General features: G+C 28.4%; 1 protein-coding gene across 1 annotated transcript in view; it reads left to right on the top strand.

Moving 5' to 3' along the window:
* Positions 1-11,028: 11,028 nt before the first annotated feature.
* Positions 11,029-16,506, top strand: part of LOC122272899 (nucleoporin Nup43) — a gene marked incomplete in the record, with an annotated part of 9,595 nt that continues 4,117 nt past the window's right edge. Inside the window, 4 exon segments of the mRNA XM_043056936.2 lie at positions 11,029-11,257; positions 13,069-13,200; positions 15,062-15,133; positions 15,468-15,630. Of these exon segments, the coding sequence (XP_042912870.2) occupies positions 11,156-11,257; positions 13,069-13,200; positions 15,062-15,133; positions 15,468-15,630 (469 nt within the window).

Genomic DNA, 16,506 nt, shown 5'->3' with positions numbered 1-16,506 from the left:
TTTAAAAGTCTTATCAATTGAGATAACAAATCATGCATAATTTTTTGTTTTTAATTATTGTAATGCTAGTTATTTAATAATTAACAGTTTGCACAAAGTCACCCCTCGTTGCACAAAGTCACCCCATCTGACGGTACTCTAAGTTTCGCAATACTTGAAAACAGCTTCAACGAATCCAATACGAAACTAGAATTCTTGGAGTTCATATCGTTTATCGCCAGATCCTATTTCTGTTCAGTAATTTGCTATAGAAATAGAATTTGATGAAGAGAGAGAAAAACTCATCTAACCCAAAAAGGGGAGTTCAGTTAACAAATTGGAGGAGTGGGAAGATAATTTTAGGGTTCTGAGAATCGATGAGAGTGAATGAAAAACGAACTTAGCGAACGCCCTCTGACACAATCCTCCATCATAAAGCTCACATTTTCTTCTGACTACTGCATTCGATGATGTCCAGACTATGCTACTAGAAAAACTACATTTATCTATTCTTTTGTCATGTAACCTCATTACTGAATGAATAAGACAAACTGAAATATTAGTTTTGTTCCCATTCGTAATGTTTATTTCGCTAAAATCAAGCCATAGCCATCTCTTGTAGATGGTTATGATCAAGCTCAACATATTCCACATATACAGGAAACTTAGTTTTTACTTTTACTTACATCTTCTTTGTTTTGAAGATTGAGGAATTTCGTAAATTAATTTTGAGAATTGTGTGAACTTCATAAATTAATTTTGAAAAAGGAGGAATTATTTATTTCTTTAATCTTGAGGATTGGGGAATATCGCAAATTTATCTTAAGGATTGAGAAATGTCACAAATTGATTTTGAAAATTGAAGAACTTTATAAATTAATTTTGAGGAATTTTTAGTTTTGTTCACATCGTAATGTTTATTTCGCTTAAATTAAGCTCAACATATTTCACACACACAGGAAATTTAGTTTCTTACTTTTATTCACATCGTATTGTTCGCATCCTAATGTTTATTTCGCTTAAATTAAGTTCAACATATTTCACACACACAGGAAATTCAGTTTTTACTTTTATTCACATCTTCTTAGTTTTGAAAATTGAGGAATTTCGTAAATTAATTTTGAGAATTGTGGAACTTCATAAATTAATTTTGAAAAGGAGGAATATTTATTTCTTTAATCTTGAGGATTGAGAAATATCACAAATTAATCTTGAGGATTGAGAAAAGTCAGAAATTAATTTTGAAAATTGAAGAACTTTATAAATTAATTTTGAGGAATGAGGATTTTCACACTTTAATTTTGAGAATTGAGGAATTTCTCAAATTAAGCGTGAGGATTGAGGAATTTCAGCTATTAATTTCAAAAATTGAGGAATTTCACAAGTTGATTGTGAGAATTGATGAGCTTCATGAATTAATTTTGAGGAATTTTTAGTTTTGTTCGCATCGTAATGTTTTTTTCGCTAAAATCAAGCTCAACATATTTCACACACACAGGAAATTTAGTTTTTACTTTTATGCACATCTTCCTGGTTTTGAAAATTGAGGAATTTCGTAAATTAATATTGAGAATTGAGAAATTTCAGAAATTATTCTTGAGTATTGAGGATTTTTACAAATTAATTTTGAGAATTGAGGAACTTCATAAATTAATTTTGAGGGATGAGGAATTTCACCCTTTAATCTTGAGAATTGAAGAATTTCTCAAATTAAACTTGAGGATTGAGGAATTTCACCTACTAATTTCAAAAATTGTGGAATTTCACAAATTAATCTTGAGAAACTTTATAAATTAATTTTGAGGAATGAAAAATTTCACACTTCAATCTCGAGGATTGTTGAATATCACAAATTAATCTTGAGGATTAAATAAATTAACAAATTAAATTTTTAAAGTAGAAGAATTTCACAAATTCTTCTTGAGTTTCGAGGATTTCACAAATTAATTTTGAGGATTAAGGAATTTCCCATTTTTGAAAGCCATTTTTTGTTTTTGTTATATTAATATCATTGAAGAATGAATTAAGAAATACTTTATATTAATTAATGCTGCAGTTTACTTTTTTTAGCGTCATCACTGAATATTAAAACTAAAGTAATTCAGATTAATTACATTCGTATAATCTTATTAATTGCATTAAAAATTAAGCTCAAACTATTTTACATTTACGAATGCTGATTTTAATTTCTATCCATATCATCTTAATAGCATCACTGAAGATTAACATAAAATAAACCACATTCATAATAGAAGCTTAGACTTTCGTTCGCTTTCTCTGACTTCTTTCACAAATGTTTTTAATTGAAAATATATCGTCTCCATTATTACTCATTTTAATCCCGATTCCATTCTTCAATCATACATGAGTTTGCTTATCACTTTTGCTACCATCATCTTAGGCACTTCTCTAAATATTAAAATAAAAATTATGAACATCATGAATGTTAAGCGTATGAAATAACAAATATTTAAAAAGGTGGATTTTCTATTCCTTCAAATAATATTCTGGGTCTTAAACATAACGAAAAAGTAGCAAATTTCAAATGTTAGATCCGCGATGGCTCAGGCGATAGAGCATTCGCCTTCCAATGAGGTGAACCGGGGTTCGATCCCGGAGATGCGAATACGAGATGCGTCGATAGGAGATGCGTCGATACGAATTCCGCATCCGGCTTGCACCGACCACAGTGCTGACGTGAAATATCCTCAGTGGTAAACGGATCATGGGTTAGAGTCTCCTTTCAGTCAGGGTAACCGTGGGAGATTCTTGTGGTCTTCCTCTCCAAGAAACGCAAATGCGGGTTAACTCCATCAAAAAGTCCTCCACGAAGGGAAATTTCTCCCAATACTGGATCCAGGAGTTCCCTTGTCTTTTGGATTGGGTTTAAAATTACAAGGCTGCGGAGTAGAATACATTAGTAGTCGTAAACCCAAACATTGAGTCGGCTGTTCAACGACGGTTATAAAATAAAATAAAATTTCAAATGTTTATTTCAGAAAACTCGGTCATTGAAGCGTTAGATTTTTTAATTTTGCTGCTTTTCCTCGCTCTAAGAGTTTCTGCAGTTGGAGAACTGTGACAACTTCAAAACTGTCCACATTGGGGTAGCGGAAAAGATGAAGATTTTCTCTCTCCAATTGTCTGGAAAACTGTCAGTGACTAATGTTACGAGATCGAACTATTGCAGTAGGTGCGTGGGGTAAACATTTAGGACAAGTTTTGTTTATGACGGTTGTCGGAGAGAGAAGTTTGAAAAGCTCCCCTTTCTAAATTGTGCTTTTTCTTATTTTTATAGCAGCAAACAACCCTAGACACACTATATTGTCGGTTGCCATATTATTTTCATAACCCACATTTCTTTTCACTCCTTTGAAAAATTAATAATGTATAACTTCGTAGCAGGAAAACAGACTTTTTTTAAAAAAAACTATAAAAATGTATGCTAGCATATACCTATAAAAATAACGACGTATTTACTAAGCATAAATTACTTGATAAAATTACTAACATAGTTGTCAGAATTTTTTTAAAACCTAAAAGTTTACCTGGTTTTTTAAAACAAAATGCATCGTTATTTAACAAAGAAATTTTTTGTATAATAAATGTTTGAATAATTAATATTAATTGTTAAAAGAAGAAAAAGTAATACATACTGATAATTTTGAGGTTCCACTTAAAATCAATACATTGTTAATCGCTACATATTAAGTCTGCGAAGAAATTTTAGTTTCATTTTTTCCCATAAAAAATTTTTTCTATAAATTTTCTTTTCGGAAAAAGTACTATAACGTTTTGCACTATTCTTCCAAATACAACAAAGCTCTATAGTAGTTTTGCAATGAAATTAAACGTAATATTTAAAGAATTTATACAACGTTTAAAACTTCGGTGAAAAAAGAATAAGAAGAAAACCTCCCCCAAAAAAAACAATTATTTTCAATTCTTTAAATTCTGTAATAATGTATTAAAAATAATTACATTTATGACATTTTAAATTATTGAATTGCATCTGAATGGTATTAATGGTAAATATTTTTTTTTCTCGAATCAAATAAACCAATCTTTATTAAGTTCTTTAAAGCAATAGAATTTTGATAAAGAATTAATATTTCAAACTGTGGCAGCATCCATGTACTTAAAAAAGAGCACTAAAAATATTATTTAAATTCTATAAACTGAACTAGATAGGTGACGAGCAGTTTACATAATCAAAACCGTTCTTATGCTCAAAAATAAGTACTTTTATTTTAAAAGTTTGTTGGTACAAATGTTATCATAACTGCAAATATACATGTGTAAATCGTAATCACACATATGCTATTGTAAGTACATGACGCATTCATTTTTAAATACTAATTTTTAATATCCTTCTTTAACGGTGGTATTTTTTATTTCTTTTTTGCACGATCAAGTATTATCGCAAAAGCAAAAAAAAAAAATTCTTTAAATTCTTTTCAACCAATGGCTGCATGCCATAAACAAAACTTAACTAGGATTAGCAAAGAAGGAAAGCTCTTGAAGAAAAAGAAGAAGGTATTGTTACTATGGAAACGGATGAAGAAAAGTATCAAATAACTACAAGAAACGAGGATGAGAGAATACCAATATCAGGTTGCACAGGGTTGCCAGCCTTTTATTGTTTTCTGTGAAAAACTTTTCCAACAGAACTAAAAACGATTTGCAATTTCTTTTCACAAAAATTAATCCATTTCAATAGCGTAAATATCCCTTCTTTCAACTTAGCCCCAGGTTATAAAACAATTTTTTTTTTCAATTTCAAAGGAGATCTAAGATCATTTAACAAAGCGATCAACTTCTTCTAAAACGATTAACTTCTTCCAACTTAATTTGTTTATTCCATTTAAACAATAAAATTACCCTTCGTATCCTTATGTTCCAAAACTTTAAACTTAAAATTTCTAGAAACTTTAGTGCAGAGTTTCTAAATATTGTCTAATCAAGTACCTCATCAACTTCAAATTCCGATATCATTTCTCTGGCTTTCCTACGTACTTTTTTCTTATAATTAATGACAAATTTCTATATTGCTGCAAATTTATATTTCCGAAACCAAAAAAAATTGGACAAAACTCTCCTCCTAATTTCTGACCTCAGTCTTTGAACTGTTGGTTAGAATTTCTGATTCTTAATTAAAACAATAAAAACAAAAACATCGTTCTAATGATGAAATTCTCTTTTATTCACATCTCGAGAAGTATTTTATGGGATCTCTCTGGTCCCATGTCTCAAAATAAACTCACCAACTCAATGCATAATAAAATTAAAGTGAAATAAAGAATCTTAAAACTATCGAACAACAGCGGTGGCCATGGCAACGCATGCAACGATGACGTGTGCGCACTGTTTACTGTNTTAAGACGGGCAGAAATAAGCACACGGGCAGAAATAAGCTCCGGTTGACTTTGAGCGATGACGTCACTTCCGTCTCACGTACATCGGCTATTACTACTCTCTTGAACACTCTTTATCTAAACACGTATAAAAATTCAGTTCAGAAAACAAATAAGATTGGGTGCTTCATCAGGCACCTCACCAACTTCAAGTTTCGATTCAGTATCTTTGCTCCATACGTTTTCTTTTTTAGAATCTTTAATAAATCTTCACAGTGGTAAAAATTTAAATTTTTAAATCCAAAAATAAATTGACAAAATTTACATCTCTTAATTATCGACCTCACTCTCTCTATCCTTCTCTAAATACATAAAAATTCAATTCGGATAACGGGCGACACTTGGTATATCTTCCTTGTTAGAATATTTCTTTTTTATACTTTTCTCAATAGCCATTCGAAGTCTTTTATTACCATGTATTCTACTATTACTCAAGGACCGACTACACGAATAAAAAGTAAAAGTAAGGGAATGAGATTCTATTCGACGGAATATAATAGGAGAGCTTAAAGTGTCTGGGTGTGTCTGTAACTTTCATCTTTGTCACAACTGTCTTGTTTCCTGATGAAAGATGGTCTCCTTTGAAAGAAATATTAACCAACACAAGGATGTCTCTCTTTCATCAACTCTGTTTGCTGGCTTCCTTCTCTAATGATACCTCATACACCCTTCTTTATTTTTGCTTCGTTTTTCCTAGTATGTCATAATTATGATTGTAGAAAAAAATGAAAACATAGCAATAAGAATTACAGTGAGATTCTTATGTTAATGCCTCTAAAAGAAGCTTAAAATTAATAATATTTTTCTCGTTCTCAACGTTTTTCATAAGCACATAACCATTTGTATTACGATACCAGCTGTTGAACTCAATCTGAATTTGATCCCAGTTACATATTGCAGTTGAAAACGGATTCCATATCCCTCTTCTCTCAAGCAACAAGTACTATGAAATAAAGAATACTCAACTATTATGATACAGAACTTATTGTTTGCGCTACTTTATTAATTGATTTATTTTGATATTATTTTACTTAAAAAAAGTTATAGAAAATTTTGCATTCTGAGGCTTAAAATTCTTTGCATCCTCTTAAAGTTTTAGATTTTTACCCTAAAAATGGTCAATGACGGAATTCAAGTAAAACAAATTTTTTTTTCTCAAGTATTGCCGATTTAACTGAAGTTTTAGTTTCTTACACCGTAAATTATAAACTTTAGAAGAAATAAATAAATTTTTGAACCTTAAAGATTCAAAGTTTTTTTCGTGCTTTATAAAATAAATAATATAAAATAGTCAATATACTTAATGAAAGTAATTTTTTGCTTTAATTTACTTTTGAATAATCCAATTTGATAAATGAATGCAGAAGGTTTTGATTGAGCGATTAGGTAAAGGGATATAACAGAAAACGTAAAAAGCAAAAAGAAAATTAAGACGGTCACATTTCTGGCTTGCTTACTGAAAAAACTTTAGCAGTTATATTTTTTAAAAATATTTCAGGTACTCCACTCCCCTTTTTCCACGAGTCTAAAGTTCAAATCTGTCATAAAAAGTGCTGTTAATAAGAGGAAATGCGTTTTTGAGTCTGATTTCATAATTTCAATTATTATCATTTTACTAATCAATTAACATATGCAATGTTACTAATTATTATGAGCCTTTTGAGCTATCACTGAACATACCATTTTTTATTGAAATAAATAATAATACCATTACCATTTTTTTTAACTTTTATTTAACCAGTGAAATAGTATCTGATTTTAAAATAAAATATATATGAAGCAATGGTTGGTAAAAGAATGAAGAGAGTTGTAATACTAATATTGGAACTTTAAACTTTTCACACATAGCATTCGTGATTAGTTATGAAAGTTGCCGTCAAGCGGGATTATAAATAAAAAGGATTGTTATATATTTGCAGAAATTGCAAATTTATCATACAGTGCATAGTACAAAACTATACATCGAAACAAAATTTGCCAAAAGGCAGTAGTTTGCACCTCTTTCACCATACAAAGTTCTTCTATTGTTAAAATTTTGTAACTATTTACGAAAATTATACATAAATCTTTTTCAGCCTTCCCGATTAGTAAACCTTTTTTTTTATTTATTTTTATCTCCAATTGTTGCAGAATTATTCAATTTTGAAATCAGGTTCGTTTTTGTTGCCCACCCCGTATATTTTACTATTCTTAATGTTGACTTAACACAGTCACGTTTATTTATTTAATGATTTTTCTTAATTTATACTTACCAATTTCACATACATAAGAAAATTCCGTAAAGGTAAAATGTAAATAGAGCAAACACATTACTACAATTTTTGTTCTTATATTGAAATCACATCACTGATGTGCGAATCAGGAGAGAAATTTCTACCATCCGTTTCTCTTTGTTATTTCAGGAGAAGAAAATCGATGTAGGAATTTTAAAGTCAAAAATCCTAAAATATAGAAACTTCCTGTGTATTTGATCGTACAAAAAACTTTAAGTTAAATTATCACTTTTAGAAATTAAGTTAAATTGTAGCAATTAATAGTTAAAAGCAATAATAGCAATGAATAGTTAAATTAGATAAGTTAAATTATCACTTTTTAGAAATGGAGTTGTTTTATTTACTATATATATGTGTGTGTACTTTTAGCATGTTCTTCTTTTCCTTAAGACGTCATACGCATCCCGATTATTCCATTTTATTCATTCCAAAATCAATCTAAATTTATACTTTTAAAATTATCTTACATGTGAATGTAAGCGAATAAAAACACAAATTAACCATAAAGTAATGAGTAATGATTAAATAGAATTATTCATCTTTAATACATCTTTTTTTTTTTAATTTTATCGCTAAAAAGTAATAGATGAAATTTTTATGACATTATTGCTTCTTTCCTTCTTCGTTTATTTACGTTGTAATTTATAATGCTTTTGAAAAATAAATTCTTCAATATTTTTTTTTATTTCAGTAGCTGTAATCAAATTAATTTAGTTTATAAAATACATTTACTCAGAGAGAAGAATATTACAGAACTATTCGACAAATAGGGCGAAGTTTTTCAGCACTTAGCATTAAGTTCTTTGATGGAATTGTCTGCTCTTTTCAAATTGCAATAATTAAGAGTAGTAGCAGTGCTATTTAAAGCTGGTTAACCTTATCAACGTAGTTTAAATAAAATCAGAAAGTTGTGGTAAAGTTTAAATAAAATCAGAAGTGAAGCTATTTTTTTTTCTTTTAAAAGATTTTTAAGATGAAGCAACTTTCTTTTTTATCACTAATTTTCATTTTATTTTTCATCTCTTTCACACGTCCATAAAATCATTTCTAATAACTGTTTTCAATAAATTCCAAATACCGAAAAATATATCTATGATTTTAAACATTTGATTAAGAACGTTTCATTTGGAATTCTCCGGATTTATAAAGCAAGTAAGTGTTATGATTTTTATAATAAAAAATTCACTTGTAAATATTTTTTTTCCTATTTTGATGATAGTTCTCTACAGAATGATTTTTTACGTTCGATTAAGAACTATAAGAATAAAAAAAAAGAAACAATATGAAAGTTTTTTATTTCAATATGAGGAATTCTTAGAATCAATTTTTAATCCTATGAATTCTTTCTTTCACGTCTTTTAGCTCATAATTTTTTGATAAAAATTGTTGTCAAAATACTTTTTTGAAAAATTAAGTGATATAACATTATGTGCTTATGTATACTTCTTGCATATTCTGTTTGAATTAATATGATTCAGAAAAATATGGAACAAAAATTTAACTAGAATTCAGCTATTCTGTTTTTAAGTTACATATTGAAATTCATATCGAGATCTTGCAATTATAAAATTTTATTGTGAGTTTTTATATTTTTTTGGTATTTATTTGAGAATATTATTCCTTCATATATGTATATATTATTTGAGAATAAAGTTTTCAAACGAAGAACATATCATTTTGGAATTCTCCTGATTTATAAATCAGGTAAGTGTTATGATTTTTGTAATAAAAAATTTACTTGTAAGAATTTTTTTTCTAATTTGATGATAATTCTGTATAGAATGGTTTTTGACGTCCGATTAAGAATTTAAAAAAAAAAAACATGAAAGTTTATAATTTTAATTTGAGGAATTTTTAGAATTTTTTTTTTTCGTAAGCATTCTTTATTTTGCGTTTTTTAGTTTATAAATAATGATTTTTATTGAACTTAAAATTTTTTGATAAAAATTGTTGTCAAGAAACTTTTTCTGCAAAATTAAATGATATAAAATTATGGGCTTATGTATACTTTTTGCATATTTTAATGTTTGAAGTAATATGTAACATAAAACTATAGAATGTAAAGTTTAAATAGGCCTGTGATATAACGTATAATTTTTCCTCCTTTTCCCTTCTTCATTCAGATACTTCCCAAAATCACAATTGGCCAAATAAATGGTAACCAATTAACAACACAAAAGAAACATTTATTAATAATGATAAAAGATTAGAAAATTGATATGACCAAGACATCCAAACAATTCACTTCCGCTCTCCATCAGAGCGTTCCCTCCTCTGTCTTTTTACAACATCTACCTTGATGACAGCGCCATCACAACATGGAGGCATGACAAGGCCTTTCATGTTATATCATTAAATTCAGTAAAACTATTTCGCAGGCATTAGGTTTTAACTTTAATAAGAAGATACTTATCTCTTTTCTGTTTATATACAAATATTTTTCCGATGTGTTTTGGGTGTTCCTTCTCTAAAAAAAAAGAGATATCATTTTGTCTTCGCTTGCATAAAAAAGAATTTAAAAAATTTTTCTTTTTTAAATTTAATAAGCCACAATAAAGAAGGAACGCTAAAATACTATACGCTACATTAAAGACGACTCCAGAGCAACTGAATGACTGCTCATATAGAAATCGCAGATATTCGTCTCATACAACAACGCCCCCTTTAGTTCGTTGCGATCGCGAATTGGAAGATACAACAACGGGCTTTCTCTATTTTATTTATTTACTTACTTATTTATTAATTTATTTATTCATTCATTCATTTATTCATTTTTTATTTATTTATTCTATTTTTTAATTTGTTTAAAAAAAACAGTTACTGTTTTTAATTATTTATTGGCGATTTTATCACCTGCGCGTGCAAAATGAATACCAAAAATTCTTCGCTCAGTCAACCGATACGAGATGTTTTTCAAATTGAAAAATCGCCTGTATAGTGAAATTCTTCCAACTAATAGAAAACTATCAAGATCAATGAAAAATTCTTATTTTTTACTCATTTCTATGAGCTTAGATAATGCTGCATTGAATTAACTTTTGAAATATTCTAAAATTAGATCACAAGCACATTTCATTATTTTACAAAATCGTGGTTTTTCTATTCCGTGAAATTTTGCGCAAGTTTCACAATTGTAACAGTCTTGAATAACTGTTGTAAACTCACAGCAGTTACTAAAATAGCATCCTCAAAAAAAAAGTTATTTCGTGTTACGACAGAGATTTCTAGTCTTCCAGTCCTCTACTGAAGAATTCGGTTGATGCTAAGCGCCATCTTTCAGTCATTTTTATAAATCTGTATCAATAGTCACAAAATTTTAGCTTATAGCTCGAATACAGAAAAAAAACGAATGATTGCTCATAACCGTATTCCTTTAAATTTAGTTTCAACTTTGTTTACTTTTCATTCCCTCATATAATTTCCCGGGAAATTTTAAAACTATTCATGGAAAGGTGCACCTAATTTTTAAAAGTATCCTTATATTATAAAATGTCGTCTATCAAAGTAAAATTTGTATCCAGGAAAATCAATAAGGTTCGCTGGGTTCCCAAAAGTACTACTAAATTCATTACTGGATCTTACAATGATGATGTATGTTAAGTTTTTTATTATTTAAACACATCAATCTTAGCTTAAAGAAATTGTTTAAATTTATTAAACGATATTCGATTGATACATTTTAATATCTCATTTATTTCGTGTGGTTGATGTGGAGAAAGTAATTATGAAAGTAGGATTTTATACGTAAACAAAGTAGAAAGCTATGCTGTATGTTGTAAGAAGGGGTACCAAATAGAATAAATTGCTACATAAAACGAAAGAAACTTGTTAGGGTTACCAAAACAACCACATAGAAAAATAATAATTAATTACTGCATAAGGGTATTACCATGCTTAAGATAAAGGGATATTGCTAGGAGGAATTTCTGTATCGTGATCCATCGCGCCAACTATAACAGGGGGATATTTCCGTATCGTGATCTGTGGCAGAATAATCGCCATGTCTTGGAAACTTCCGGCCCGTGAGAAACTAAAAAGAACATCACAGAAAGGGACCAACTCGAAAGGTATTACTCGTTGCCACCCCCAAGCAAACATCTACATGTTTTGTTTTTTTTTAAATTGCAAGTTTAAAATCTATTTGGCACCTTGGCGGGACAGATCGCGATATCCCCCCAACTATATTCACCAAGGCTCCAAATGAATTTTAAATTTGCAAGTTTTTTTTAAAAAAGGCGTGAGATTTTTCCAGGGGTGGTTAGGAGTTATGAGTTGGTCCCCTTCTGTAATGTTTTTTTTTTATTTTAGTTTCTCGGATACTATCCCAAAGTTACCAAGACTGGCAATTATTCTACCACAGATCATGATTTGGAGAACTTCCCTATAATTATTCATTGTTGTGACTGTTGCTTACAATGACAACTGTGGTACATTAATTGCAGTTAAAACTGTGCCCCAGCTGTCAGAATTTAGTTGCCAAGCTCATCAAACAAAAAAAATTAACAATATTTTTTTAATAATTAATTTATTGCTTATCTAATATGTATAATCAAAACAGATAATAAAAGCTACATTTATATTATGCTATAAAATAATGATTATTGTTTGCTTTTTAAAACATATTACATTAAGAAATACAAATTCTTAATGCAATAATAAAATAGTCATTTGAGCTAAAGTGCCAACATTGCTAAAATTGACAATAAGTTCTATCAGGGGAAGAGTTCTATCAAGCCAGAAGTAATGTTAATATTTAAAGTTAATTACTCCAATAAATCTTAATTTATTTATTGCTAATAGATTTTAACAATTATGCCTCTCCTGGATCAGTACCCCCAGTGGTATGATTTGTTATGGGAACATGGAGTACTTTGAGACTCAACAGATTTAACGTGAATCAGTCACCATTTACTACATGGGGAGTCTTCGGTCAGCAGGGATCGAACCCACGACTTCTTGGACATGGGCCCTGTGCCCTACTAACCAGGCTATCTTGGCCTCGACTACCACTGATTAAAGTTAATCCCTTAAACCATTAAATTTGAGTCTTAGTATTTGAAAACCCAAATATTAATCAAAACTTTCTCATGGTCTTCCATCCACTAAACATTTTTCCTATAAACTTTTTTACCTACAAAATATAAGCTTTTGTAAAGTTTTTACACATACGCAGTATCATCTACATTTATTATAACCTCATACAATAAAACTAATAAACAAAAATGATTTTTAAAAAAAATATTTCTGTGCATAATCAGAACTATGGATTACTAAAAATTTAACTACATTTATTTTCAATCGGTGTTTTTCAACTATGGGTATATTTTATTGTATATTTGGTACAATGTTTGTGTTTCTTAATTAAAGTAAAAATTCACATTACTTAATTTTGTATTTTTTAGGACAATAATCTTAGTGTGTGGAAGTTCCCATCCTCTCAAACTGAAAATGGGGACATTGATAATTGCTTTGAGGATTTTGAACCTGTGACTGTGTGTACTAAACCTTTTTCTGGAGATGTCACTGATTTAAAGGTTAGTACTGTCCATTTCTTTAATTTAAATTTTAAGGGCATGTGAATTTTTTTATTCTATTTTAAAAAATTGTACTTATTAGAAGAAATAAAGTAATAAAAAATAAATAAGTTTGAAATAAAGTTTGCACGCACGAGGGAAAAGCGCCTGATTCTGGTTTACATAGGTTATTAGATGCTGATGTGTGTAACTAATATCACAATGTTGCAAGCTTTAATACAGCTCTAAACATGCCACTTTTATGCTGAATTTTGCTTTTTTCAACTGGTTTTGATAATATATTTAAAAAAATATTTACTGAAACGAACATTTAAATTTTTTGTAAATTGGGATTAGTTTACTTATCAGGGAATCTATCAATTCATAACCATGATTTATTGGTAATATTCATGTATATGTATTTTACCAATAAATCATGTCATGTACGATAACAAATATTGAGAATAAAGAAAAAATTACTTAAGTTCAGATTAGTCAATTATTGGTGGCCGCATTAGTTTTATTTAATCTAAAATATCTGATTTTAGTAAAAGAAAAAATTTAAAATCAAAAGAAAAATAAAAGAATTAAAATCAATAATTAGATTGATAGATTATAACTCATAGTTATTACCTGCAATAACTATGAGTAGAAACTGAATGATTATAATGTAGCAATTATCAGTATTAATAGTACCATGCTTATAGAAAAAAAACAGTTAATAATTTTAACAATTTTGGCTTTATTTTTTTCTTCATAATGTATAATATAAATAAATGCAAGTATTGTGCATGGTTTTGCTTCTATTAAAATATCCCTAATAATATGAAAAAACTTGTCTCGGGTTTTTGTCAGATATGGACAGTTTAGGACAGGTTTTCGATGTGTCATGTCAAAAACCAGTTTTTGACATCAAAAATCCAACCCTGGTTGACATTTTAAAACAACTTACTACTGAAGATATGTATAACTTCAAAAGAAATACATTTATAAATATATTTTTTAACTTAGTTTATATTTTATTTAATATAATAATTATTTAAATTAATTTTATAGTTTAATTTGCAGATAATATTGCTTTATTTATATTTTGGAAATATTCAAAGTTCATTAAAGTTCATCAATTGCTCAAAGTTCATTAAAAAAAAAAGAAGAAAAAACTACTGTGACAAGTCTATTAATACCAAATACTTATCAAATATGATAATATTATGATTATTATTGATAACATGATACATGAAAAGGAAAATATCATGAGTATTGGTAAATGCAATTTGGGTAACAAAAACATTGACTTGTGTAAAACTAATATAAAATAATTAAATTGGAAACATATCACAATATATTGATATTTTTTACCAAGATATTTATGTATTAAAATTTGTACTTATCTGTTATAGAAACTAGTGTTGAAGTTAGTGATAACTTGGATGAGTAGCCGCCAATACATAGTCTCTATGACCAATAAGTGCCAAAAAAATTTCTACAGTTATACTTTAGTGTTTTGAAAAATTCAAGTAGGCATTTTGATATGAGTTAATATTGAGAATGTGAGTTAATACTAAGAAAATCATAAAGGATGAGCCATAAGCCATTCAATTTTATAATAATTGTATAGTTAACAATTCTAATATATAAATTATCTTTGTAAATATATTACTGTTACTTAGGTTTAATTCTTTCTTAAGTGTGCAATGAAATATTATCTTAGTGAAGTTTTTTTTTTTTTTTTTGAACAATCGTTATAATTGCATGTTTAAAATGTTATTTGTGTCTAAAATGTATTTGTATTCTCTTTTAATGTATATTCCTTATAAATTTCTTTATGCATTGATTTATTTTATATATCATTTAAATATGTGCATTTTTCAAAAATATTAAGGTTTTTTCTGAAGATTTCATCTTTGCATCATCTTCGAGAGGATCCATCTGTGCATTTAAGCTATCTGATGATGTAAGTTGTTTTTATTTCTTGTTTAAAAAAATCAAAAATTTCTCTTTAGAGTTGAAAGGGTGCCAACTACTTAGATTTCTGTAGCTCCTTTCAATTCTCTCTATGTAACTACTTATAAAATTTATGAAAACTTGAAAGAAATTTCATTATTATTAATTCTGGCTGTTGATTTTATCTGATTATTTTAATGTTTTGTAAAAATGCTACCCATGAAATATTCAGCAAAGATTTAATTTTACATTTTAGTCGTAATATGGCTTGGTTTCTACCAAGCACATCTATATAAACTGTCATTCCTAGGGTTATTTATGCATAAATATTTATTTTTAAATAGCAGCTTGAGACCCTGCACACTTGGGAAAATGCTCATTCATTTTGTGGCGGGACCGCCTCTACTACTGGCATATCTGTTAAAGGAGACAACCTTGCAAGCGTCGGAGAAGATGGAAGATTGTGCATTTTTAACATCAATACCAAACAAAATATCAAGGAAATTGGTACTGTTTTATAATTTTGAATTCATGATACAATTTATAAAACCTCTTTATACAGTTTAAAATTTAAGGTTCTATGAGTGATAACTTTACCTGCTTATAGATTGTTTTAATGATACTCTATTGATACTCAATTTTCTTATAATTGATAATGGAATTAAAGTACAGTAAAAGTTATCTAATACATATAGTTAGTGACCATAAGCTTTGTTTATTTGGCCACAGCTTTTTCATTGATTAATACTCCAAACAGAGTATGGAAGCGGTGGTAGTGATCTTTGTTTAAATTATAGTTGGAATATTTTATAAAATTAATATCACTTAAATTATAATTCATTTCTGTAAAAGAGCTTGTTAAAGAATCTGTTTTAAGAATTAGATTTTTAAATTTTATTATTTGGTATTGCATGTGTATGACTGGGGGAAAAAATATCACTTGGAGTTTTTCAAAATCAAATAATGGAATGATTTTTAAATTCATAACAGAGATGAGTTTATGCCTTAATTTACCAAATAAGTGCACTAACTCCATTTCTGAGGTCGGATTTGCTGCTTGAATTAATTGAGTTGTAATTTAACAATCATCTAAAGCAGTTGTTTCTAAATATGTAAAAGTTTGAAGTTTACAAGTCATTACCAAAAGCTAGTTTCCAAAATTTAATATCTCATGCCCAGAAAATCAATGCTATGTTTGCTTTATCTAATATATGTGAACAAGTGTTTTCAACTATGAACCTTAGAAAAAATCCTTTCAGAAGTAGACTAACAGCCAAGCATTTAGCCTCGTTCCATAAAATAAGCACATCTCACTTCGTACCTCAATATAAAAAACTTTTAAAAAATGAAATCGCAATTTCATTCATCTCATTAAATATTTAA

The sequence above is a fragment of the Parasteatoda tepidariorum genome, chromosome 4, assembly GCF_043381705.1.
Source record: "Parasteatoda tepidariorum isolate YZ-2023 chromosome 4, CAS_Ptep_4.0, whole genome shotgun sequence".
Lineage (NCBI taxonomy): Eukaryota > Metazoa > Arthropoda > Arachnida > Araneae > Theridiidae > Parasteatoda > Parasteatoda tepidariorum.
Note: the sequence above shows the minus strand (reverse complement) of the source record. Positions and strands in the feature narration are given on the sequence as shown.